The sequence below is a fragment of the Mesoplodon densirostris genome, chromosome 3 (assembly GCF_025265405.1).
Source record: "Mesoplodon densirostris isolate mMesDen1 chromosome 3, mMesDen1 primary haplotype, whole genome shotgun sequence".
Lineage (NCBI taxonomy): Eukaryota > Metazoa > Chordata > Mammalia > Artiodactyla > Ziphiidae > Mesoplodon > Mesoplodon densirostris.
Genome location: NC_082663.1, coordinates 65,742,451 through 65,768,461, shown reverse-complemented (window position 1 = coordinate 65,768,461; position 26,011 = coordinate 65,742,451). Strand labels below are relative to the sequence as shown.

The 26,011-nt window shown below is 36.8% G+C and overlaps 1 protein-coding gene across 2 annotated transcripts in view; it reads right to left on the bottom strand.

Annotated features, from left to right (window-relative positions):
* The window catches only part of MSH3 (mutS homolog 3), a 182,782-nt gene that overhangs the window by 73,505 nt on the left and 83,266 nt on the right, over window positions 1–26,011 (bottom strand). For both annotated transcript variants that reach the window (XM_060093103.1, XM_060093104.1), the window contains exons 13-15: window positions 20,750–20,882; window positions 6,632–6,819; window positions 5,737–5,905 (exon numbers count right to left, since the gene is read on the bottom strand). In XM_060093103.1, coding sequence (XP_059949086.1) covers window positions 5,737–5,905; window positions 6,632–6,819; window positions 20,750–20,882 — 490 coding nt within the window. The remainder of the gene's footprint in view (window positions 1–5,736; window positions 5,906–6,631; window positions 6,820–20,749; window positions 20,883–26,011) is intronic.

Genomic DNA, 26,011 nt, shown 5'->3' with positions numbered 1-26,011 from the left:
ATTGGGAGAGTGCATATATGTCTGTACAACCAAATATTACTAATTAGGGTTTCAATACTTGGGATAAAGTACAATTTGTATTCAGCAAAAAGGTTGTAATAAAGGATATAACTTGGAGCTTTAATGTTTGTAACACTGTTATGTTCATACTACGAATGGTGATTTTTCTTTAATGACCTTTTTCATTTATTACTACCCACTTATCTTAAGAATTCTATTACTCAGTAATAAGATTAAATTTCTAAGTACATAAAATTTTAAAATATTTGATTATTAGATGTTATATCAGTTTGAGATATGGTCAGTCCCTAATTCTGAACAGAAGAGGATTCATCGTAACAGTTTTTATCCAAGAAACCTAAGTCCTCTAAAAGTATCCTCAGACAAAGCACGTAACTTCCTCAGCAATTAAGGGAGGAAGGGATTTCTTCACGAGTGTCTTCTTTAAGTTTTCATTTATATGAACCATATCTTTATAGATCCAACTGTACTCTACAAGCTTTTCTGAAATCATCCAGGAAGTAAATGAAATCACTACTTCAATCACACCTTCCATTTTTAGCACTAGTTATATAGCATCTCTTCTTCCTGTTCAATTTCCTGTATTATTGCAATGAAATTTAATGTTTTATTTAAATAAATAAACAAATAAAAAATACACTTATTTTGTATGGGATGGGACTCAGAAGCTCTGCGGCAGCCACTAATTTTGAGATGGCTACAGGAACTTTGTCACATGTTTTACAACATTTCAGGTATTTATAATATGCATATTATTAATAGTATCAGCCTGGGACTTCCCTGGTGGTCCAGTGGTGGAGAGTCTGACTTCTAATGCAGGGGATGCAGGTTCGATCCCTGGTCAGGGAACTAAGACCCCACATGCCGCTGGGCAACTAAGCCCGTGTGCGACAACTACTGAGCTCGTGTGCTTCAACTAGAGCCCGCGTGCTGCAAACTACAGAGCCCATGCACTCTGGAGCCCGCATAACACAACCAGAGAGAGAAAACCCACGCTCCAAAACTAGAGAAAAACCCACGCACCACAACAAAGAGCCTGCATGCTGCAACTAAGACCCGACGCAGCCAAAAAAAAAAAAAGTATCAGCCTGGCTTTTGAGTTTACTTTTCTATTAATAGAAACATTGTAGCTTTTACATTAATTATAATAGGAATTAATGATTAATTTTAAGAATTTTCATCCTTAGCAAAGATTTTGTAACTAATGCTGTCCTCTTTTATAGAGGGAATTAATACAATTTCAAATCTGATATATCCAGTTAAAGAGTTAAGAGTGAAGAGTCTTTAAAAGTCCCCTTTGGCTAAAAGAAAAGTAACTAAGGGGGCTTCCCTGGTGGCACAGTGGTTGAGAATCTGCCTGCTAAGGCAGGGGGCATGGGTTCGAGCCCTGGTCTGGGAGGATCCCACATGCCGTGGAGCAAATAGGCCCGTGAGCCACAACTACGGAGCCTGCGCATCTGGAGCCTGTGCTCCGCAACTAGAGAGGCCGTGATAGTGAGAGGCCCGCGCACCGCAATGAAGAGTGGCCCCCGCTTGCCACAACTAGAGAAAGCCCTCGCACAGAAACGAAGACCCAACACAGCCAAAATAAATAAATAAATCAAATACTTTGCAACAACTTTCAGATTACCTTATAAAAAAAAAAAGTAACTAAGGACAAAAATTCACAAAATAAATATCACTGATGAGAAATCACTCTAAGAGTAGGCTAAAAAATTCTGCTTAAATATTATTTTGAAATGTTCTATGAGAAAACATATTGGTCTTTTTAAAAAATAATTGTGGGAGGAGCTATGTCAAAGGCAAACAGCAAAATTCAGGACCACATTAGATCACTAATATTTGGGAAGGACCTGTGTAACACAGAGCTCCATAGGAATTACTGCCTAAGGATGGTGGAAATTTTGAAAAGAAGCTACAACTGCCTCAGTGAGGTCTCTGGGCAGCCAGCTAGGATAGTGTACTTAAGTTATTCACCATAACTCTGCAGCATGGCAGCTCTGGATTCAGATCCATGCCTTATACTCATTACCAACTGCCACTGGTCAGTGGCAAACTGCTCCCTTTGGAGCACCTTGGGAATAGTTTGGACCATAACTGTTCAATCTGTAAGTATCCAGGGTCTATTCTAAGGACCACAGTTCCTCAAGCAAGCCATTTATAGAGCCAACACAGGATGGAAAACAGAGTGAGAATCAGGAAAGCTACGTGGACCTCCTGCTTGTTAAACCCCTGGGGTCACTTCCTCAGGTGCTGGTCCTGTGTGTCATCTTCTTTTCAGCCTGTGTTTCTCCTCAGAGTTGTCATCAACTAGAAAGTTTTTTTTCTGTTCTACACTAGCTATGGAATAGGAAATTTTCTATTTCATGAACGTTCTAAGAATGAGAAGACAGGCCTTTTGTTTAGAGACTTTATTGTTAAAGAAAAGGAAACTAACAAAAATTGGAAATTAACATATATTTCAGAAATCTTAGAGAGTTCTCATAGCAACTTCCCTTACTCTATAGTTCATGACTGTGTTTCTTAGGTGTTGATGCTAGAAGTCTGTCCAGATTCATTGTAACAATCCCTCATATTCTTCTGCTGGGATCCAGTTCTGTCCTGGTTAAATGTCAGATATTGTTACTCAACTTACAGCCCGTAGAATCACTGGACTGGCATCATTGTTAACTTTGCTGAAATTCTTATCGCACTCCAGAAACTGCTCTCTGTTTTCTCCAAGGCCACACTTCACCCATTCCTATTCTCCCCACTGTCTTTCCCACTATGTCTTAGGAATTTGCAAATATTTTTTATTTAGATGTAAAATATAACAGAGATTACTTTCCACATCTTAAACATGTTAAGCAGATATTTGGATACGCTGCATGCTGTGAATTAATAAAATTTTTTCTAAAGATTTTCCACTAATATTTCTTTCCTTTTCCTTAAGAAAACTACTAATCAATACTGCCTCAAGTCTAAATATCCCCCCATGCCTACTCCATATCTGATTCAAGGTTAAGAGACAATTCTCTCCACACATAAAACATGAAAGAGGCCGCCACAGAAGCAATGAACTAACTATGTAAAGCTATGTAAATTTCTGCTTTCATTATTTTCTTTCCAGGATTTTCTTTCTTTCACTATTTTCTAAACCAATACTTTCAGAGTCAGACACAATAATTCACCATAGTCAATAAGGCTTAGTATTCTAATGAGTACATAAAAACTGGGAACAAAGGTGAAAAAAATGAATGGTGCCAAAAGTAACACTGACTTGACAGTCTATCTATTTTTACTAATATTAACAAGATCCATGTACCACATAGGGCTGCTATAACAGGTTTTTAAAAATATATTACAAAGTTAAATGTATGGAAATAAAATTTCAGACAGAACCGAAGGGTATAAAATAAGAAGCACATATATATAAAACAAGGGTTTTCCTTCTTTCCTCCTTCACTTCTCAGAGGTAATCATATTTGATGGAGTCTGTTCTTATTCCTTTGAGTATCTCTACATTTGCTTATAACTTCAGTACAAATATTTAAACAGAATTTGATTATAACAATGCTATTTAGAATTCATTTGGTGTTTGAATGAACAGAATCACTAATTCCCAAAAAATGTTATAAAAGTGATTCTGTATTGATGTACTACTAAGATTCTACAGGTTAAAAAAAAAAACCAACAAGAATCCATCCTATTGTTAAAAACTAAGAAATGTCTTGCCTCAAACTTATCAACTTAACTTAGTAAAGGTTAAAAATAATAATTTACCTTCCTTGTTAATCCTTTGTAATCCAAATACTTAATCTCCATGCTGCGCTTTTTCTTAAATTCAATGCTATACTGACACAAAATAACTAATCTACTATCCCTTATGAATTCCTAATCAGTTTTCCCCATTTTTACTTTAAAACTGCCAAATGAATCCATGGCTGTCTTCCAATGCCTTAAGCTTTATTTAAGTCTGAATAGTATGAGCTCTAAAATGTCTGGATTTTATCAAATAAAATCTATGATGTTGATAATCCTTTGTATTAATATTTGTGAGTTGAGTGAAATAACGACATGGTATAAAGATTGGAGGCAGACCTGGGCTGGAAATGAGCTTCTAACTTGGGTAACTTATCTCACTATACTATGCCAAGTCTCAGTTTCCTTTCCTGCAAAACTGGAATAATCCCTTTCTGTGTTGTTACAAGGATTAATAATATATGCAAAGCACTTAGCACCATTCTGAACATTAACATGTGCTTGACAAATGGTAACTATATTACTATTACTATTATTATATGAATAATATGTGCATAGTGCTTTCCGATTAGAAAATACTTTCATGTATTTTAACTCAGTTGGTCTTCACAGTAGTCTCACTACAGAGGTGACTCTTCCATGGTCATGTAGCATGTAAGTGGTAGAACTGGCAGCTTTCCCCACTGTAATACCAGGTAACCACTTTTCTACTAAACATCTTTTATTAAGGTATCAAGCAAATTTGATCATCTCATTTTCAACAAATAGAACAGAACAGTGGCACTGAGATCACTTGTCAGTTTGCAAGGTCATAATTATATAGTGAAACCAAGAGATACAATTAAGTATTTGGTATTTGCCTGTTCAGGGGAGAGTGAGAAGTAAGTATACGTAGGGTGAAGTCATTTTTCTGTTATACAGAGCTCTATGTGGAATGCATTATGAAATGTCTGCCTTAGTATAATATCTTAATTTTGTCTAGAAGACAGGCTGACTTAATCACTGGTCTGTTACATTAATAAACATTTTAATAAAGATTATAATTTACTGTAGAATTTCTTAATTCAAGTAATCAAACAAATCAACACTTTTGGCTAAATAAAGCAGTCCAAATATTTTAAAAACATTTGAAATTATGCTTTTCCCCACTAGAAAAATATTTATTTTTAAAAATTCTGAATAAAATATTCATCCTATAGAAATTATTCACAAATTCCCTAATTTGCTATTTTAACAAAGTAGAATTTTTCAGATTCCCTCAGTTGGAATCTTTATATTTTATTAAGCATAAGATGTAGAAGTAGCAACACCTCAAGACTTAGAATAGGACCGACAGATATAAGTACACTTTAAAAAGCGTACTTATTCCTGGTTCTCATTCAGATACTAATATCAAACTTTAAACAGAAATACACATACCAAAAAACACATTCTAGACAGCACCATAATCTTATGGAAGATCCACTAAATGTAGGTTTTTGCTATAGTTTTGTTTTTCTGTTCTTTTAGCAGCTATACTGCTTCAAAAGGAAGCCCTGCCATTTAATCACTTTGTGATCCAATTAGTGTAGGTTATTCACTACATTAGGTGGTTTGTATCATTTCATCATCTGCAGACCAGGAGTCAAAGACTAACTTCTCTCTCTTGGATTTAGGGTAAATGAAGTCTTGAAAGTTATTATTTACGATAGTCAAGGTTCTCTATAATTTCAATAGATAATATTAAAACACATGTAACATTAAGTTCCATGGTTTTACCGAGACTAAAGTAAATAAGCAAACCAAATACTGTTATTAAAAGAAAATTCTTATCAAAACAAGCTATTACAATGTATTTCCAAGAAACAAAACAGAAAATCTGAAAAAAAAGAAAACAATAATCCTTTCATCTATCCTCAGATTTTTATTTACATTTTAAAATATCCTTTCCAATTGAGGAAAACTAATGTAAAAGAAAAGTATGTTTGATACTACCTCCTGTCCTGATACTGTCACATATTGTGCAGAAGGATTTTTTAGTATTTTTCGTATTTCTTGCAAATGTGTTTGAATCTTGTCAGTAACTTCCTGAATTTCGTCCTTCCTCTTTTTTATTAAAGGGAAGTGAGAAAGGTCTTTGAATAATTCAGTTTTATCCCCAATCCTAAAAAAATGAGAAAATGCAAATACATATATTAAAGCATATTACTTATACCAATTAACAATTATTTTTCAAAACATAATGAAAGACCAAAGGGTGGGAAGTCAGGAGAACAAGATTTTAATTCCAGCTCTTCCACTAAATATTTACGGGTGAGTTTCTTAATTTCTTTGAAGACAGACAAAATTACCCTAACATTATTTTCGTTTTGCAAGTTCATGATTGCCATGGTGAAACCAAGAGATGAAATTCAACATTTGTTGTATATTCAGAAAATAAACACTAATGTAAATACTGTCAAATCTTTTTTCTTATACTTAGAGTTCTTTGTGGGATAAATTGTAAAATGACTACTCCTTAGAGGATAACTTTGCTTCTGCAGTTTCTGAATATAAAGCAGAGGATCTCTGGATATCTAACAAATAAGCACAAGATGCCATCTGCCATCTATTTTTGGATTAATAAACTGCTACTACTTGCTAGGCCTGGACTTTATCTTTTCATCACCTGATACCTGGAGAAGTACCACATTTGTTCTGTGTGACGGAACTGCCTAAACACTAAGTGTTATTTCTAGCTGTAATATAGAGCCTTTAGTATCTGATCACATTTCTAGTTTTACATGCAACTTCTTTCATTACTTCTATAGAAGCTTAAGTATCCACACATCAAATGGCAAATACATTACTTTCACTGCTAGAAAGGAAGAACTAAGGGTCTGCTACTTACTTGGCAGCTTGTTCATTGAGAATCTTTAAGTAATGCTCCACTGGACTGAGGAGTTCAGGAATTTCTGAAATAAATGTCTGGAGCAACTCTGACTGAACATGGGAATTAACAGCAGGTATTAGTGCTTGAAATTCTGACTTCAGGTGGTACAGGGTTTTGACAATCAGGAAGAACTCTTGCGTAGAACACTGAAAATAGAAATATTTTTTCTAAATAGCATAACATATGTGAAAATGAAATTTAGTTTGTGGTCGTTTTAAAGGTAGAATCAGAATAAAAGAAAATTTTAATTTACTGTATAAATTAGTTAATTGAAATAAAGTTTTTGTTGATATGTCCTAAATGTTAATAGTTTAAGTACTTTATAATATTTTCAAGCTATAAAGAAAATAATTTGAGTCAAGGATAGGAAAGCCAATACTTGTTCAGTATTTTATTTTAAAATATGTTGACCATATAACAAAAATACAGTAAACAATGTCGCAAATATAAAGAATAATTCTGAGAAAATATCTGCAAAACATTTAAGAGATAAAGGGCAAAATTCTCTCAAGTATATGAGGTTTTACAAATTGACATGGAAAAGATGAATAATCCAAATAATAGTGGCTAAATGAACAGAATATGAAGCTCATAGAAAAAAATGTCCAATAAGCACATGATTAATGTCACACATAATTAGGATAAGCAAATTAAAATGACAAGATAGCATTTTTCACTCATCAGAATGTCAAAGATTTTGAAGTACAATAATAGCTAAGTAACAGAGTGTGAAAAATGACACTTCTATATACTACTAGTAGAGGCATAACTTTCTTGAAGAGCAATTTGGCATATATTTAAAATAAAAAGTGTATATAGCCTTTGACTAAATAATTCCATTTTAAAGAATTTAACTAAAATTATTTTTCACAAGTAGTAAAAAAATACTGTGTATCTGAATCTTTATAGTAGCACTGTTGGTAATAATATTAAAAAGATGAATAAGAAACAAGTATCCAGCAATTGAGATATTAGGAAAAACTCATTCAATGTGATACTATAAAACAGTTAAAAAAACTTAGACATCTGTAAATACTGATGTGCAGGTTGATATGGAACTCTGTAGTTTCAACATATTAAATATACATAGTATATGTTTACACTATATACCATATATGTATTTACACAGTAAAATTTCATTTGTGATTCTTTAAACTATATATATTATTCTACAGAAATAAAAGTATAAATTGAAAATTTCTGGGAAGTACACATGTAACTTTCTCTAGTTACCTCTGGGTAGTCGATATGCAGGAGGGTGGTAAAGGGAGACTTTTACTCTTTATTTTACACTCCTGTATAGTGTTGTATGTAACTTTGTAACATGAACGTGAATAATTTTTTCAGGGGTGTATAGTTGTTTTACAATGTTGTGTTACTTTCTACTGTACAGTGAATTGGAGTTCCCTGTGCTACATATCAGGCTCTTATTAGTTATCTATTTTATACATATTAGTGTACGTATGTCAAACCCAGTCTTCCAATTCATCCCACCACCACCCCCGCCACTTTCCCCCCTTGGTGTCCATACATTTGTTCTCTATATCTGTGTCTCTATTTCTGCATTGCAAACTCTTTATCTGTACCATTTTTCTAGATTCCACATATATGCGTTAATATACAATATTTATTTTTCTCTTTCTGACTTACTTCACTCTATATGACAGTCTGCAGGTCCATCCACGTCTCTACAAATGACCCAATTTTGTTCCTTTTTCTGGCTGAGTAATATTCCATTGTATATATGTACCACATCTTCTTTATCCATTTGTCTATCGATTGGCGTTTTGGTTGCTTCCATGACCTGGCCATTATAAATAGTGTTGCAATGAACACTGAGGTGCATGTGTCTTTTTGAATTATGGTTTTCTATGGGTATATGCCCAGCAGTAGGACTGTTGGGTCATATGGTAATTCTATTTTTAGTTTTTTAAGGAACCTCCATACTGTTCTCCATAGTGGCTGTATCAATTTACATTCCCACCAACAATGCAGGAGGGTTCCCTTTTCTCCACACCCTCTCCAGCATTTATTGTTTGTAGATTTTCTGATGATGTCGATTCTAACTAGTGTGAGGCATTACCTCATTGTAGCTTTGATTTGCATCTCTAATAATTAGTGATGTTGAGCAGCTTTTCATGTGCCTCTTGGCCATCTGTATGTCTTCTTTGGAGAAATGTCTATTTAGGTCTTCTGCCCATTTTTGGATTCAGTTGTTTATTTTTTTGATGTTGAGCTGCATGAGCTGTTTATATATTTTGGAGATTAATCCTTTGCCCGTTGATTTGTTTGCAAATATTTTCTCCCATTCTGAGGGCTGTCTTTTCATCTTGTTTATAGGTTTGTTTGCTGTGCAAAGACTTTTAAGTTTCATTATATCCCATTTGTTTATTTTTGTTTTTATTTCCATTACTCTGGGAGGTGGGTCAGAAAAGATCCAGCTGTGATTTATGTCAGAGTGTTCTTCCCACGTTTTCCTCCAAGAGTTTTATAGTGTCCGGTCTTACATTTAAGTTTTAATCCATTTTGAGTTTATTTTTGTGTATGGTGTTATGGGAGTGTTCTAATTTCATTGTTTTACATGTAGCTGTCCAGTTTTCCCAGCACCACTTATTGAAGAGACTGTTTTTTTCTCCATTGTATATCCTTGCCTCCTTTGTCAGAGATAAGTTGACCATCGGTGCGTGGGTTTATCTCTGGGCTTTCTATGCAGTTCGATTGATCTATATTTGTTTTTGTGCCAGTATAATATTGTCTTGATTACTGTAGCTTTGTAGTATAGTCTGAAGCCAGGGAGTCTGATTCCTCCAGCTCCGTTTTTTTTCTCAAGATCACTTTGGCTATTCGGGGTCTTTTGTGTTTCCATAGAAATTGTAAGATTTTTTGTTCTACTTCTGTGAAAAATACCATTGGTATTTTGATAGGGATTGCACTGAATCTGTGAATTGCTTTTAGTAGTACACAATATTGATTCTTCCAATCCAAGAACATGATATATCTCTCCACCTGTTTGTGTCATCTTTGATTTCTTTCATCAGTGTTACAGTTTTCTGAATATAGGTCTTTTATCTCCTTAGGTAGGTTTATTCCTAGGTATTTTATTCTTTTTGTTGTAATGGTGAATGGGATTGTTTTCTTAAATTCTCTTTCAAATTTTTCCTTGTTAATATATAGGAATGCAAGAGATTTCTGTGCATTAATTTTATATCCTGCAACTTTACCAAATTCATTGATTAGCTCTAGTAGTTTTCCAGTGGCATCTTTAGGATTTTCTATGTATAGTATCATGTCACCTGAAAACAGTGACAGTTTTACTTCTTCTTTTCTAATTTATATTCCTTTTATTTCTTTTTCTTCTCTGATTGCCATGGGTAGGACTTCCAAAACTAAGTTGAGTAAGAGTAGCGAGAGTGAACATCCTTGTCTTGTTCCTGATCTTAGAGGAAATGCTTTCAGTTTTTCACCATTGAGAATGATGTTTGCTGTGGGTTTGTCATATACGGACTTTATTATGTTGAGGTAGGTTCCCTCAATGCCCACTTTCTGGAGAGTTTTTATCATGTGTATTGAATTTTGTCAAAAGCTTTTTCTGCATCTACTGAGATGATCATATGGTTTTTATTCTTCAATTTGTTAACATTGTGTATCACATTAACTAATTTGCATATACTGAAGAAGGCTTGCATCCCTGGGATCCTTTTAATGTGTTGTTGGATTCTGTCTGCTAGTATTTTATTGAGGATTTTTGCATCCATATTCATCAATGATATTGGTATGTAATTTTCTTTTTTTGGTCATATCTTTGTCTGATTTTGGTATCAGGGTGACGGTGGCCTCATAGAAAGAGTGTGGGAGTGTTCCTTCCTCTGCAATTTTTTGGAAGAGTTTGAGAAGGATGGGTGTTAGCTCGTCTCTAAATGTTTGATAGAATTCACCTGTGAAGCCATCTGGTCCTGGACTTTTGTTTGCTGGAAGATTTTTAATCACAGTTTCAATTTCATTACTTGTGATTGGTCTGTTCATATTTTCTATTTCTTCCTGGTTCACTCTTGGAAGATTATACTTTTCTAAGAATTTGTCCATTTCTTCCAGGTTGTCCATTTTATTGGCATAGAGTTGCTTGTAGTAGTCTCTTAGGATGCTTTGTATTTCTGCGGTATCTGTCTTGACTTCTTTTTCATTTCTAATCTTATAGATTTAGTCCTCTCCCTCTTTTTCTTGATGAGTCGGGCTAAAGGTTTATCAATTTTGTTTATCTTCTCAAAGAACCAATTTTTAGGGCTTCCCTGGTGGTGCAGTGGTGGAGAGTCCGCCTGCCGATGCAGGTGACAAGGGTTTGTGCCCCGGTGCGGGAAGATCCCACATGCCACGGAACAGCTGGGCCTCAGCCATGGCCACTGAGCCTGCACATCCGGAGCCTGTGCTCTGCAACGGGAGAGGCCACAACAGTGAGAGGCCCGCATACCACACACACAAAAAAGAAAAAACCAACTTCTAGTTTTATTGATCTTTGCTATTGTTTTCTTTGTCTCTATTTCATTTATTTCTGCTCTGATCTTTGTGATTTCTTTCCTTCTACTAACTTGAGGTTTTTTTATTCTTCTTTCTCTAGTTCCTTTAGGTGTAAAGTTAGATTTTTTATTTGAAATTTTTCTTGTTTCTTAAGGGAGGATTGTATTGCTACAAACTTCCCCGTTAGAACTGCTTTTGCTGCATCCCATAGGCTTTGGATCGTTATATTTTCGTTGTCATTTCTCTCTAGGTATTTTTTGATTTCCTCTTTGATTTCTTCAGTGATCTCTTTGTTATTTAGTAGCATATTGTTTGGCCTCCATGTGTTTGCATTTTGCATGGTTTTTTACCTGTAGTTTATTTCTAATCTCATTGCGTTGTGGTCAGAAAAGATGCTTGATATGATTTCAATTTTCTTAAATTCACGGAGGCTTGATTTGTGACCCATGATGTGATCTATCCTGAAGAACGTTCCATGTGCACTTGAGAAGAAAGTGTAATCTGCTGTTTCAGATGGGATGTCCTATAAATATCAATTAAATCTATTTGTTCTATTGTGTCATTTAAAGCTTGTATTTCCTTATTAATTTTCTGTCTGGATGATCTGTCCATTGGTGTAAGTGAGGTGTTAAATTCCCCCACTATTACTGTGTTACTGTCAATTTCCTCTTTTATAGCTGTTAGCATTTGCCTTATGTATTGAGGTGCTCCTTTGTTGGGTGCATATATATTTACAATTGTTATGTCTTCTTAGATTGATCCCTTGATCATTATGTAGTGTCCTTCCTTGTCTTGTAACATTGTTAATTTTAAAGTCTATTTTATCTGCATACTGCTACTTCAGGTTTCTTTTTTTTTTTTTTTTTTTTGCGGTACGCAGACCTCTCACTGCTGTGGACTCTCCCGTTGTGGAGCACAGGCTCCGGATGCGCAGGCTCAGCAGCCATGGCTCATGGGCCCAGCCGCTCCGCAGCATGTAGGATCCTCCTGGACCGGGGCATGAACCCGTGTCCCCTGAATCGGCAGGCGGACTCCCAACCACTGCGCCACCAGGGAAGCCCCCAGGTTTCTTTTGATTGTCATTTGCATGGAATATATTTTTCCATCCCCTCACTTTCAGTCTGTATGTGTGCCTAGGTCTGAAGTGGGTGCCTTGTAGACAGCATATATATGGGTCTTGTTTTTCTATCCATTTAGCCCGTCTGTATCTTTCGGTTGGGGCATTTAAATCCATTCACATTTAAGGTAATTATTGACATGTATATTCCCATTATCATTTTCATAATTATTTTGGATTTGTTTTTTAGGTCCTTTTCTTCTCTTGTGTTTCCCGCTTAGAGACGTTCCTTTAGCATTTGTTGTAGAGCTGGTTTGGGGGTTGGTGCTGAATCTCTTAGTTTTTGCTTGTCTGTAAAGCTTTTGATTTCTCCGCTGAATCTGAATGAGCTCCTTGCTGGGTACAGTAATCTTGGTTGTAGGTTCTTCCCTTTCATCATTTTAAATATATCGTACCACTCCCTTCTGGCTTGCAGAGTTTCTGCTGAGAAATCAGCTGTTAACCTTATGGGAGTTCCCTTGTGTGTTATTTGTTGTTTTTCCTTTGTTGCTTTTAATAATTTCTCTTTTTCTTTAATTTTTGTCAATTTGATTACTATGTATGTGTCTCAGTGTGTTTCTCCTTGGCTTTATCCTACCTGGGACTCACTGTGCTTCCTGGACGTGGTTGGCTATTTCCTTTTCCAGTTTAGGGACGTTTTCGACTATAATCTCTTCAAACATTTTCTCGCATCATTTCTCTCTCTCTTCTCCTTCTGGGACCCCTGTAATGCGAATGCTGGTGAATTTAATATTGTCCCAGAGGTCTCTTAGGCTGTCTTCATTTCTTTTCATTCATTTTCCTTTATTCTATTCTGCAGCAGTGAATTCCACCATTCTGTCTTACAGGCCACTTATCCATTCTGCTGCCTCAGTTATTCTGCTACTGATTCCTTCTAGTGCATTTTTCATTTCAGTTATTGTATTGTTCATCTCTGTTTGTTTGTTCTTTAATTCTTCTAGGTGTTTGTTCTTTAATTCTTCTAGGTCTTTGTTAAACATTTCTTGCATCTTCTTGATCTTTGCCTCCATTCTTTTTCCGAGGTCCTGGATCATCTTCACTATCATTATTCTGAATTCTTTTTCAGGAAAGTTGCCTATCTCCACTTCATTTAGTTGTTTTTCTGGGGTTTTATCTTGTTCTCTCATCTGGTACATAGTTCTCTGCCTTTTCATTTTGTCTATCTTTCTGTGATTGTGGTTTTTATTCCGTGGGCTGCAGGACTGTAGTTCTTCTTGCTTCTGCTGTCTGCCCTCTGGTGGATGAGGCTATCTAAGAGGCCTGTGCAAGCTTCCTGATGGGAGGGACTAGTGGGTAGAAATGTGTGTTGCTCTGGTGGGCAGAGCTCAGTAAAACTTTAATCCGCCTGTCTGCTGATGGGTGGGCCTGTGTTCCCTCCCTGTTGATTGTTTGGCCTGAGGTGACCCAGCACTGGAGGCTACAGGCTCTTTGGTGGGGCTAATGGCGGACTCTGGGAGGGCTCATACCAATGAGTACTTCCCAGAACCTCTGCTACCAGTGTCCTTTCCCGGCGGTGAGCCACTCCCCACCTCTGCAGAAGACCCTCCAACACTAGCAGGTAGGTCTGGTTCAATCTCCTGTGGGGTCACTGCTCCTTCCCCCTGGGTCCTGGTGCGCACACTACTTTGTGTGTGCCCTCCAAGAGTGGAGTCTCTGTTGACCCCCAGTCCTGTCGAAGTCCTTCAATCAAATCCCACTGGCCTCTGAAGTCCAGTTCTCTGGGGATTCCTCCTCCCATTGCCAGACCCCAGGTTGGGAAGGCTGACATGGGGCTCAGAATCTTCACTCCAGTGGGTGGACTTCTGTGGTATAATTGTTCTCCAGTTTGTGAATCGCCCACCCAGCAGTAATGGGATTTGATTTTACTGTGATTGCACCCCTCCTACCGTCTCATTGTGCTTTCTCCTTTGTCTTTGGAATGTGGGGTATGTTTTTTGGTGAGTTCCAGTGCCTTTCTGTCGATGACTGTTCAGCAGTTAGTTGTGATTCCGGTGCTCTCACAAGAGGGAGTGAGCACACATCCTTCTACTCCATCTTCGAACGTGAATAATTTTTACTTTTGGAGCTTGGGATAAAGAGTATGGGCTAAACATGCGCATCTAATTTCACTCTGTCTTGAAGCTACAGACCAAGATTGTTTTAAAAGTCATGAAACCTCAAGAATAATTAGGAGAAAAAACAACAGCAACAACCCCTTAGAAGCTACGAAGAAAATGGACTAACAGTAATCGACTTAGAAGCCTCAAGGTATTTGAATCTTAAGCAGCTATGAGAAAAAGTAGGACCCCACTTGAGTTATACCCAGAATCCTAAGACTCAGGAACTGGTGGCACAAAGTGGAAGTGGAAGCTGGGGGTAGGGGAGTTGGGAGGGGAGAAAACAACTGGTTGAAAGTGAATTAAGCAGCAATTAAATCCCTCAATCCCCTATTCCTCTATATGCTACTAAACAACCACAGTTTTCTACCCTACATAAGACTACAGTTGACCCTTGAACAATGTGGAGGTTAGGGGTGTCAACCCTTCACACAGTCAAAAATCTGAATATAACTTTACAGTCAGCCCTGCATATCTGTGTTTCTACATCCATGGATTCAACCAACCATGGATTATGTAGTACTGTAGTACATATTTATTGAAACAAATCTGCTATAAGAGGACCCACACAGTTCAAACCCATGCTGTTCAAGGGTCAACTGTAGTTTTCTTCTCTGGAGAAGGTAAAGGGTGTGTGAAGCAGCTTCAGGAACAGTGAAGGATGAGAGTACCACCAAAAGCAAGGGATTAAAGGAATGAGTACAAACTGAATGCTGAGATTACCAGCTGTCCTCATTGAGCTCCCAGAACATTAGCAGTCAGAAAACTGAAAGAGTCCCTGGGGAATCTCACAAGCCCAAGAGGAAAATTTTAAAGATAGCATATACCAGGAGTTCCCCCAATAAATGGACCATTGAGTTCACGCTACAGTTCACCTTATAATTTGCAAGCCACATTCAACTACACAGACCTTGCTATCAGCATTTTAGTTCCCCACTCTTTAAAAATGATCAGACAGATTAAAAATTCTAACATGAAATCCAAAAACTAAAACAAACAATCAATTAATGGACGAACAAATACTAGAAGAAATAGAGCCTATACAGGTAGAAGAAATCTTCTAAAAAAAAATGTTAACAATATCCTCAGTTAAACAGAGAATACTGAAATAAGAGTATTGAAATAAACAGTGAATCATGAAGTAAGAATGGCATGTTATTTTTTAAAAAAAGAAACATTCAGAGAACAAGAAAACAACCAAAAATTTTTAGAACTTAAACTATCAGAGTAGAAATGAAAAATGCAACAAAAGAGGCAGAAGGTCAACGTGATAAAATTTCCAAGAAGGTAAAGCAAAAGTGTAAAGAGATGGAAACACAAAAGAAAGTTCAATAATCAGTCCAGAAGATTCAATCAACTCAAATAATAGAGCTGCAGAAAGAAAGAAATCATCAAAAAATAATTCAGAGATGTGTTACATATATACAGAGGACTAGTACTAAGCCATAAAAAAAGAATGAAATAATGCCATTTGCAGCAACATGGATGGACTTAGAGATTATCATACTAAGTGAAGGAAGTCAGAAAGAGAAAGACAAATACCATATGATTATCACTTATATGTGGAATCTAAAATATGACACAAATGAACCTATCTATGAAACAGAAACAGACTCACAGACATAGAGAATAGACTTGTGGTTGCCAAGAGGGAGGGGGTTGGGGGAGGGGTGGAGTGGGAGGTTGGGGTTAGCAGATGTAAGCTATTATGTATGGAACGGATAAACAACAAGGTCCTACTGTATAGCACAGAGAACTATATTCAATATCCTGTTATAAACCATAATGGAAAAGAATATATTAAAAAAAGAATGTGTGTATATGTACATATATACATACATATATATATACATACACACACATATCTGAATCACCTTGTTGTACAGCAGAAATTAACACATTATAAATCAACTATACTTCAATAAAAAAATAATAATTTTGAATTTAGAATTGTACTTCCAAATTTCCCAGAACTTGGTTGCCAGCTTGAAAGGGCCCAATACAATGAATTAAAACAGAACCAAATCATGGCAAATTATCATGAAATTTTAAAACACTGGAGACAGAGAGAATCTTCCGTTTTCAGAAGGTGAGAAAAAAAAGAACAACAACAACAAAAAGTAACACAAAGAATCAGGAACCAGTATGACTTCAGACTGTTTAACAACAATAGTAGAAGAAGACAATGAAGTAACACAAAATTCTAAAGGAAAATAATTTATAGCTTAGGATTTTTATACCCAACCAAACTACCAATCAAATGTGAGAGTAAAAGAAAAAAGACATTTCCAGACAACTAGGTTTCAAAACTTACTTCCAGTGCCCTTTCTCAGGATGCTTCTAGAGAATGTACTCTACTAAAATGAAGGAATAAACCAAGAGGAAGTCATGGAATACAGAAAACAGAAGATTCAATTCAAGGGAAATAAAGGGAATCTAAGAAGATAGCTACTCAACAGGTATAGCAGGGCAACCAGTCCAGGTTGGATCAGGTAGGAAGGCTCAAGAAAATGAAATTAACAGAATATTTGATGAAAATAAATATCTGGAAATGAGAGGACAACATAAGTTTGAGTTAATGATAAGTACACAACATAAATAGTATATATACACATATATATATAAATGGATGAATGCTAAGAACGTATTTAGAAAGATAATAATTAACTACAAGGAATGAAGTAAATTATGCAAAAAGAAAAGAAAGAAAGTTAGGTCCAACTGAACAAAAGCTGAGTTCAAAATGCATCACAGGGCTTCCCTGGTGGCGCAGTGGTTGAGAGTCCGCCTGCCGATGCAGGGGATGCAGGTTCGTGCCCCAGTCCAGGAAGATCCCACATGCTGTGGAACGGCTGGGCCCATGAGCCATGGCCACTGAGCCTGCGTGTCTGGAACCTGTGCTCCACAATGGGAGAGGCCACAGCAGTGAGAGGCCCGCGTACCGCAAAAAAAAAAAAAAAAAAAAAAAAAAAGCATCATAAAGCACCTTTTCTCCAGAAAGGCCATGGCTTTCTGGGAAAGATACATACAGGAAGCTGCACTGTTTGTATAAATGTGCAGCCTAGAATTAATTTACAGCCTAGAATTGACCTAGTCACTTAATAGTACATTCTAATAAAAGAGCAAAAATTAACATTTTCAATAGAATTTCTGAATAATAATGTCTTGTAATTATTGTAATTTGATAAGCAAAAAAGGGGATTGATGGTTCACATTCAGGTATGATATAAAGTTTAAGTCAGCAACAGCAAGGTGAAAACCAGAAGTGCTTGCAATCAAGTCCTAAGTGCCCATGGCAGGTTGCTCTCAAACCTCTTAAGCAAAATGACTCAATGGAGCTGCAAGAAAGCTGAGGATAAGGGTAAAACAGTTGCTCCTGGAGTCTCTCATGTTCAACCCCATTTCTGGCAGCAACCTTCTCTGTGGAAGAGCTTGAGAACACATGCCCAAGTGCAGAGGCAGGTCATCACAGGACTGGAAGAACCCCAGACTAAGCTCCGTACTGAAAACATGGCTTTGGGCTTCTACCAGTCTAGTTATGAAACTATTCTCGCCTACAAAATTCTGGAAACACTCTCCTTTCAACATTTACTAAGTGCTATAGTTCTTTAAATGTATTCACCACCGTTAGCACTTATGTATCATTTTCTTACAAAATAGTTATTGAGCAGTTAATATGAATTCCTATGACTACCACTATTTTCTAAGATTTAAATGTGAAGTCTTACTATCAAAAGAAATGCTTATTTTATTTAAGAGTCGGCCCACTTGGTATCCTCTATTATTATCATCATAAAAATACCTATTTGTGCCTATTCCACGACACTTTCCACACAGCCAGATGGCCTAGGCCTACCACTTCCACAACATCCAAAGCGTGTTCCTTACCATTTTCTGAATTTCACATAATTGGCACAATCTGTACCCAGGATATCACTCACCATTTGGTGCATACAGCAGAAGCTTATTTAGAGTAATCTAATGATAAAGAACAGACATGTGTTTGATGGTAATGTTCCAAGAGCCAGCTAACTAATTTAAAGCAAAAATTTGCTTTAAAGCATTCAGACTTCCTAAAGTTGGTCTGTTACCAAATCATTTCTAATCTTCGCTTTTCAAATCAATCTTTAGGCACATTCTTGTGTAAACACTAAAACAGCAACAAGGAACAGCTTCTGAGTGAGTCACAAGTTCCTTTAGTATAGTTTGAAACTCTAAAAAGTCATTCCTACTCTGCCTGTTGGTTACTTTTAAAAGGATCATATTCCATCATATGTGGAATCTAAAAACAAAAACAAAAACAGAAAACCCGAATTCATAGATACAGAGCACACATTAGTGGTTGCAGGGGGTGGTTGTGTGGGCAAAATGAGTGAAGATGGTCGAAAAGTATTTGTAAGTTGCTAAGAGAGTAGATCTTAAAAGTTCTCATCAAGAGAAAACAAAAAAAACTTTGTAACTATGCAATGGTAAAGGATGTTAACCAGACTTACTGTGGTGATCATTCTGCAATATATATATATATATATATATATATATATATATATATACACACACACACATCGAATCCTTATGTTATATATTGATACCTGAAACTAAAATAACGTTGTTTATCAATTATACCTCAATTTAAAAAAGAACTAGATTCTGACATTTACCAGAGTTTTAAAACTTTTATAAGTACATAAACTTTATGAAATGCAAATATTAAAGTACAGTTTAAAGAGAGGCAGGAAGGCATAACAGAAATCACAGCATCCATTTTGATGCCGTGGATACTTTGATTCAGCTCTTCTGATTAGCAATTGATAATTTTTTCAGCTTTGCTCCTATTTTCTTTTGAGAAAAACAAAAACCTCTAACATCTGTCAGTGAATCCTTTCAAGTAGTGAAGGCAATGTGTTTGGAGATCTGTTGCTTGACGAACGGTTATAAGCCCTGATTGTCAGCCACTGGGTCAAGGTCGAAAACAAAGTAACAAATGGTTTGACATCCATTCTGTAATCTCAAAAGAGTCAACCATAAGACTCTCAACTACCAGGGCAGCCTCTACTATTGGCAGCAAAACAACAACACAGTGCACCAAGCAATGGTACAACAGATGCCGCCAACCCCATAACCAATGGACACATTTTTTCCCTAGGGATTAGTATTTCCCAATTTCAACTTGTTCTTTCTTTTCAAATGTAGCTGAAGCATATGGAACAGTTACGTAAGTCCTCTTGGGCACTGCAACTATTCTTGGAAGCAGTAGTTATTATTCTAGTAAAACTTTGTGGGGGAAAAGGCCTAAAAAAAGTAAAGACTCATGAAAAATTGGTCACAACTAAAGTTTGGGCACATAAAAAATGTTCTACAATAAAATTATTAAATTGGCAAGGGTTTACATTTGGGCAAAAAATAAAATTTGCTTATGTAGGGACAACCAGGGAAAAAAATGCAATGGTATTCAAAACTGCTACTACATCAAAAATGGTAATGTCCAAAAATGTAAGCCACTAAAACCCAATCAAGGACCCTCATTTAAATATGAATTCTGTCACTTAGTAACAAGTTACTAACCCTCTTCTTAGCATCATCATTTAGTCAAGGTAATGCAAGCTGTTGTAGCATTATATAAAGACAGCAATATACATAATTTCCCACCAGTAAGAAGGTGCTAAACCTTCTCAACATCACCAAATTTTTTTTTTACAAGGAACAAAGAGTCTAATGTATGTGAGTGACTTCTGCAGTAGGTAAGACACTATAAAAAGTTAAACAATTATAAATATAACTGAAAATTTTTAAAAATTTTAGGCATATTTTGAAGATAAAGCAAATTATTTCTCTAACAAACCTCACTTGTTACGGTTATGACAAACTGCAAAGCTTAAGTGATGAAAATCAAAGGAATGCTTTTTATTTACCCTCAATATCCAAACTTGTCTGCATATTAATACCACCACAAATATTTTACTAGCAGATTTCTCCTTTGGTTAAGTCAAATAAGAAGTTGTTCTGAGGTCAAAAGAAATAAGGCACCTCTTTCTAAGCGTAGATGGTCTAAGTAAATTTCCTATTTTGATGATGGCCCATACTTTGAGGTTGAAACAGGAGAACATCCTGTATTATAACAGAAGGGCCTCTATGTATTGCTATAGTAAACAAAAGTGGGCAAACTTTTACTATTTACAATGCAAAAACTGGAATAATCTCAGTTTGTGCAATTAAAATCTCTAAGGATTCTCTCATGTTATCTGCAAGATTTTACAAAATAAAATAAAAATAAAGCTCTGAGATGTTTCCCATTTGCACCTCAAGCTGAAGAACATTATCAGTTTTAAAAGATTCGATTTCTGTCACACTTACTTTTTTGTGATAAATGCTACAGAGTCCTCTTTCAATGTCAGGCAATTTACGTAGATGATTTTCTATCTGGCCAAACACACTGGATTCTGAATGGAGAACTTCAGATACAGCATCAAGTCGAGCATTTATCTCCCTGTGAGAACAGAGTAATGGCAATTATCAGATATGTTAGAAACTCAGACTGCAGACATTTCCCACTCTAATGCCCAGCACTGTGAGAGAGCAGCCACTCAGAAAAGAACAAAGGAGACTCTTCCTCCATACCTCTGGCCCTTCTCTGCCCCTTATCATCGAAATCGAAGAGCAGGTACCAGACAAGGAAAGTCATTAACTAGATGGCTATTCATTAACTAGCCAGCAGAGACTGGCTCCTTACGTTTTCCTTCCTCCAGAGCAAACGCACAGACTACACTTCCCAGCCTCCCCTGCAGTGAGGTATGGCCGTGTACCCAAGTTCTAGCCAGTGAAATGTGGGTAGGAATGATTACGCCACTTTTAGCCCTGGCCCATAAAACCTCCTGTGATCTTTCACATTCACTCTTTCCCCCTTTGCCAACTGGATGTTGAGTCCAGGGCAATTCTGTGAGCCCCTCACCTGCTGACTCCAACAGCATGGGTGTGTGAGTAGAGCAGAAAACCCCCTACTCCCACATCTGCTACCAAATGAACGTTTCATTAGCAAAAAATAAACTTGTATTGTATTTAAACAACTGAGATTGAAAATTTACTTGCTACCATTGCTTGTATTACCTGGCTAATAAAATGGGTCTACAGTGGGCAAATGAATTTCCTACTCTGACTGAAAGGACGGACCATCTCAATCAAAAAGCAATTCTTTCAGCTAACCAACTTTTTTGAGAGAATACTTGGTGGTGGTGGTTGAATTGATCAAGTGTTCGACTGAAATGGGACTAGGCACACTGAGCCTGGGCAAAGACTGGGAGCAGCAATAGAAAGTGCAGAGGATGGGACTTCCCTGGCGGTCCAGTGGTTAAGACTCCACGCTTCCACTGCAGGGGGCACGGGTTTCAATCCCTGGTCAGGGAACTAAGATCCCGCATGCCATACAGGACAGCCAAAAAAACAAAAAGGAAAGTGCAGAGGAAAAACATCAGGAGACATGGGAGGCCAGGGCTGCAGGATTTTATGAATGGCTACACCCAAAGTGATGGGCCACTTGGGGAGAAATGGTGAGACTCTGTCAACTCAACATGGAAACCTGACTAAATGTGTCCTAAATGAGATAAGGCCCATCCAGCACCTATACACGTCAAAGGCCTACACTAGGTATGATGGCCATATGTGAAAAGACTGCAATAAGTAAAAATATCTAGTAGAAAACGGGCCTTTAGTAAATGCTTTTTGGATCAATGAATAAACAAACAAGCAAGCAAATGAAAGAATGAACTGACATTTGGGGGGAAATGGGGCCATTAGCTGTTGAATACACATCTATCAAAGTTCTGTTGATATCATATACACTGATGTGAAGGGCAAACCTTATATCAGAATCCTGACTAGATAACTATTGAGTATTTCACAATTAATTGAGTGCTTTTATCTTTGTTATCCTTATAACTATCCTGTGAAAGTCACGCCTGTTCACAAAACAGGATACTAACTTCAGGTCTCATTTTTCAAAAAAATATTTATTTGGCTACACCGGGTCTTAGTTGCGGCATGCGGGATCTTTAGTTCCCTGACTAGGGATCAAACCCGGGCCCACTGCATTGGGAGCCCAGAGTCTTAACCACTGGACCACCAGGGAAGTCCCCAGGTCTCATTTTTGTTCCATTTTTTCTCTGGCTCATCCTCCGCTATGTAGAACAGGCATTTGGTTTAGCATGACAAAATAGAACAAGCCAGAGCTTTGTAGACACCCAGGCTGATTCTTCCATTCTCAATGGGATGGCCTCTTAAATCTATTCAGTTCTTTCCATGTCTACTGCCACTACCCTAGTCTAAGTAAAAATCATTTCTCACAAAGAGAAATGTTCTACCAAATCAGCCTCCTAACTTTCCACCCCATGCGCACTTCTGTCCCTTTTTCCAATCCATTCTCCACACTGTAGCCCAAGTGGTCTTCCTAGAACCCAAACCTGTTCGTGCCACACCTCTGCCTTAAGCTCATCAATGACCTGCCTTTAATCTTAGATTCAAATCCAGAATCCTTAACTGACCTATAAGACAACTGATCCCTGCTTACCTCGCAAGTCTCGTCTCAGATCACCTGTCACTCTCTTCCTTTCACTCTAAGTTCCAGCTGGACTGAACTTCTCCCAACATCTCGGTCACTCCAAGTTCTCTGACATCAGGGCTTTATCATCTGCTCCTCACTCTGCCTTGAAGACTCCTTTCCCCTTTCCTACTGCCTACCAGCTTCCACTTTGGCAAACTCCTTCTCACCCTTCCTCTGAAAGGGCTTTCTAGACTCACTAGACTATATTTCATCCTTTGCCATCCTTTTCCATACAACCCTCTGTTTTCTTTCCATAGTGGAACTTACAACTGTATTTACTTCTCTACTATCTTTACCACTAGACAGTAAGCTTGGTGAGAATGGGGATCATTTCTTCAGTCCCATAGTTCTGAGATCACGATACGTGCTCAATAAGTAGCTGTTGAATTTGAGTCAACTGAATTTCAAAGACTACATATAAAATAAATCAAGATGAGGTGAAAAAATAAAAAATTAAATTTTCTTTGCGTAAGATTGTTAGGGTAAAACATTGATTTATTTTATCACAACGTTTACCCCAAATGCTATACAAATATAAAGTTTTATTTTAATAACTCACTCCTGCACAAATGAAAGATGACACCAATTGAAACAGACTAAGTTGATGCTGCAGATGGTACGAGGACAGATAAAATAATGCCATCTGTGAATGTATAAAAGACAGCCAGATAGCTACTCCCTCAAAAATTATAAAGGTTGTCTGAAGTATGGAAAGATAAAAGCAAAAGAGGTTAATAAAAACCTAAATCATATTTATGAAGTCTTCCAAAAGACTTTTAAAAAAATACTTTCTTGGAAAATAGAAAGGTAGTAGCTTTTTTTAGCCTTGTGACAGCCCGGACAAAAGCCTGTTCACTATGAATCACTTTCACATTAACCCCAGCCTTCACTTGTTAGGGAGGTAACAGCTCAGAGGTTAAGAATTTGGGCTGAAAACGTAAATGACCTCAGTTCAAATCCAGGCTCTTCCATTTACCAGTAATTTAGACTTGCCCTATTTTCTCCATCTATAAAATGGAAATAATAATGGTCCCTAACTCATAGAGTTGTTACAAGAATTCAATGAAATAACACACATTAAGCACTTAGCACAGTGCCTGGTACATAGTAACTACTCAATACATGTTAGTTGTTACCACCATTATTATTACAGAGATCTTTATTTGGTTATGAAATTTGTTTGGTAGGCATCACAGAGAACAGCTCAGGGGAGGGAGAAACAGCACCCAAAACATAAGCTTGGAAATAACTATGTGTAGACAAGCCTTTAGGCATAGATATGCAAAAAGGTGTTTTGTGCAAAGTGAACAGGAAAGGATTACACAAGGAAGGCTAGTTCTGGTACCTCAAGTGCTACATCTGACTGGTAGTAGTGACCTGAAGTACGGTGCTAAGATTGGTTAGCAGGTACATTGAGAAAGAACGCCATAACCAACTACAGATGTCTAACACGGGCAGGGAGAGGGGGAGACGGGGAGAGGGTGAGGCACTGTTTACCACCACGAATTTCTCATCACTGGGGCAGCTATACTTCCACTTTTATCTCCTATAAGCAGATCAGAATGCAAATCAATAAAAAATGACTTCTAATCAAGTTTTTGAAATAAAATGGTATATCTTAGAACTGTTCTTTAATTAGCAGGTATAAGACTTTCTAAATAACCGTAATAAAATAATAGGTCAGACCACCAGAAGAGAAAACAATTATTTTGGTACAGTCAATGAGAGAGATCAACAAAACAGGAAATAGCACTGTCAATTAAATGAGGATAAAGATATTATTCCAAGATGCCCTGTGGTATTCTACAATTGATCGTACCACATGATACATTCTAAACAAATGAAAAGAGGACACCTGAGTCATTCATTTCATTCCATATGACAAAAAACAATGAATGTGAGGTCCTGGGGATGACAAATATTCTTCTTTACCACCAAAGATCCAACGAGTAAATGTGGGTGTCGCTGGAGTCCTTCACGTTTGAAAATGAACTGAGTGATGACGTTAATATCTGTTGTATGTGGCTGTCACTCAGAAACACAGTGTATCACCTATAGCTACTGCCATAGTAAGGACATGTGATCAGTCTGTACCTGCTGGTTGCTATTTGTGGAGATGCCTCTATAATTCTAACATCAGGTTATTTGGGGAGGAAAGAAATAAACTACTGGGGAGAGGTTTTTTGTTGTTGTTGTTTGTTCTGATTTTTTACTGAAAGGTTAGCTCTAAAGACAGATGATATAAAATGCGTAAATTAAATTCAGACATTAACACATTACTCATGCGATATGGCTAAACCAACGACCTAAACAACTTTCTGGTAGAAACATGAATCACAGGCCTTCTCCTAGGGCCTAACCATCATTATTTGAATCCACCTAGCTTTGCCTTTCACATACACTATTCACTCATTCATTCAATGAACAATTACTGAGTGCTTATAAAGCACCAATTGCAAAAACAGAAGATGGAGAGTGCAAATATCATGCTCAAAACCTTATAGATCATGAAAGAGTTTATTTTATTTATGAAATTACATTCTAAAGAGCTATTCTCAATATTTACTTTGTTGCAAATTGTAAATCACCCAAGTTTTTAAGGATTTTTATTACTCGTGTTCAAATGAGGCAGCATTTTACCAAGAGACAATTCACCCTTTTCAGAATATTAAACAGAACAATTTTCTGACAGCTACCTTCCATTATTGGTTCAGGTCACAAATCTGAGTCTTTGAAAAGAGCATGAATATGATTTCTGTTTTTGATGATAATGGGAATGGGTATTTTCAGACCATCCCTCCCACTGAGGACAATTCAAAAAGCCAAACAAAACATAAAATACGTTCATGAAAGCATCAAAGGACTAACAAAATGTAAGGAAAAACTATACTAAAATCTAAAAGAAAGCAAGAACCCAAAGAAATAATCCAGCAGTCAAAACCACTTTTGCACTAAAAACATATGCCAGAAGAATCTGCTGTAAAAATAAGCTGGCCTCATAGTAAGGGTAAACTTGTAGAGTA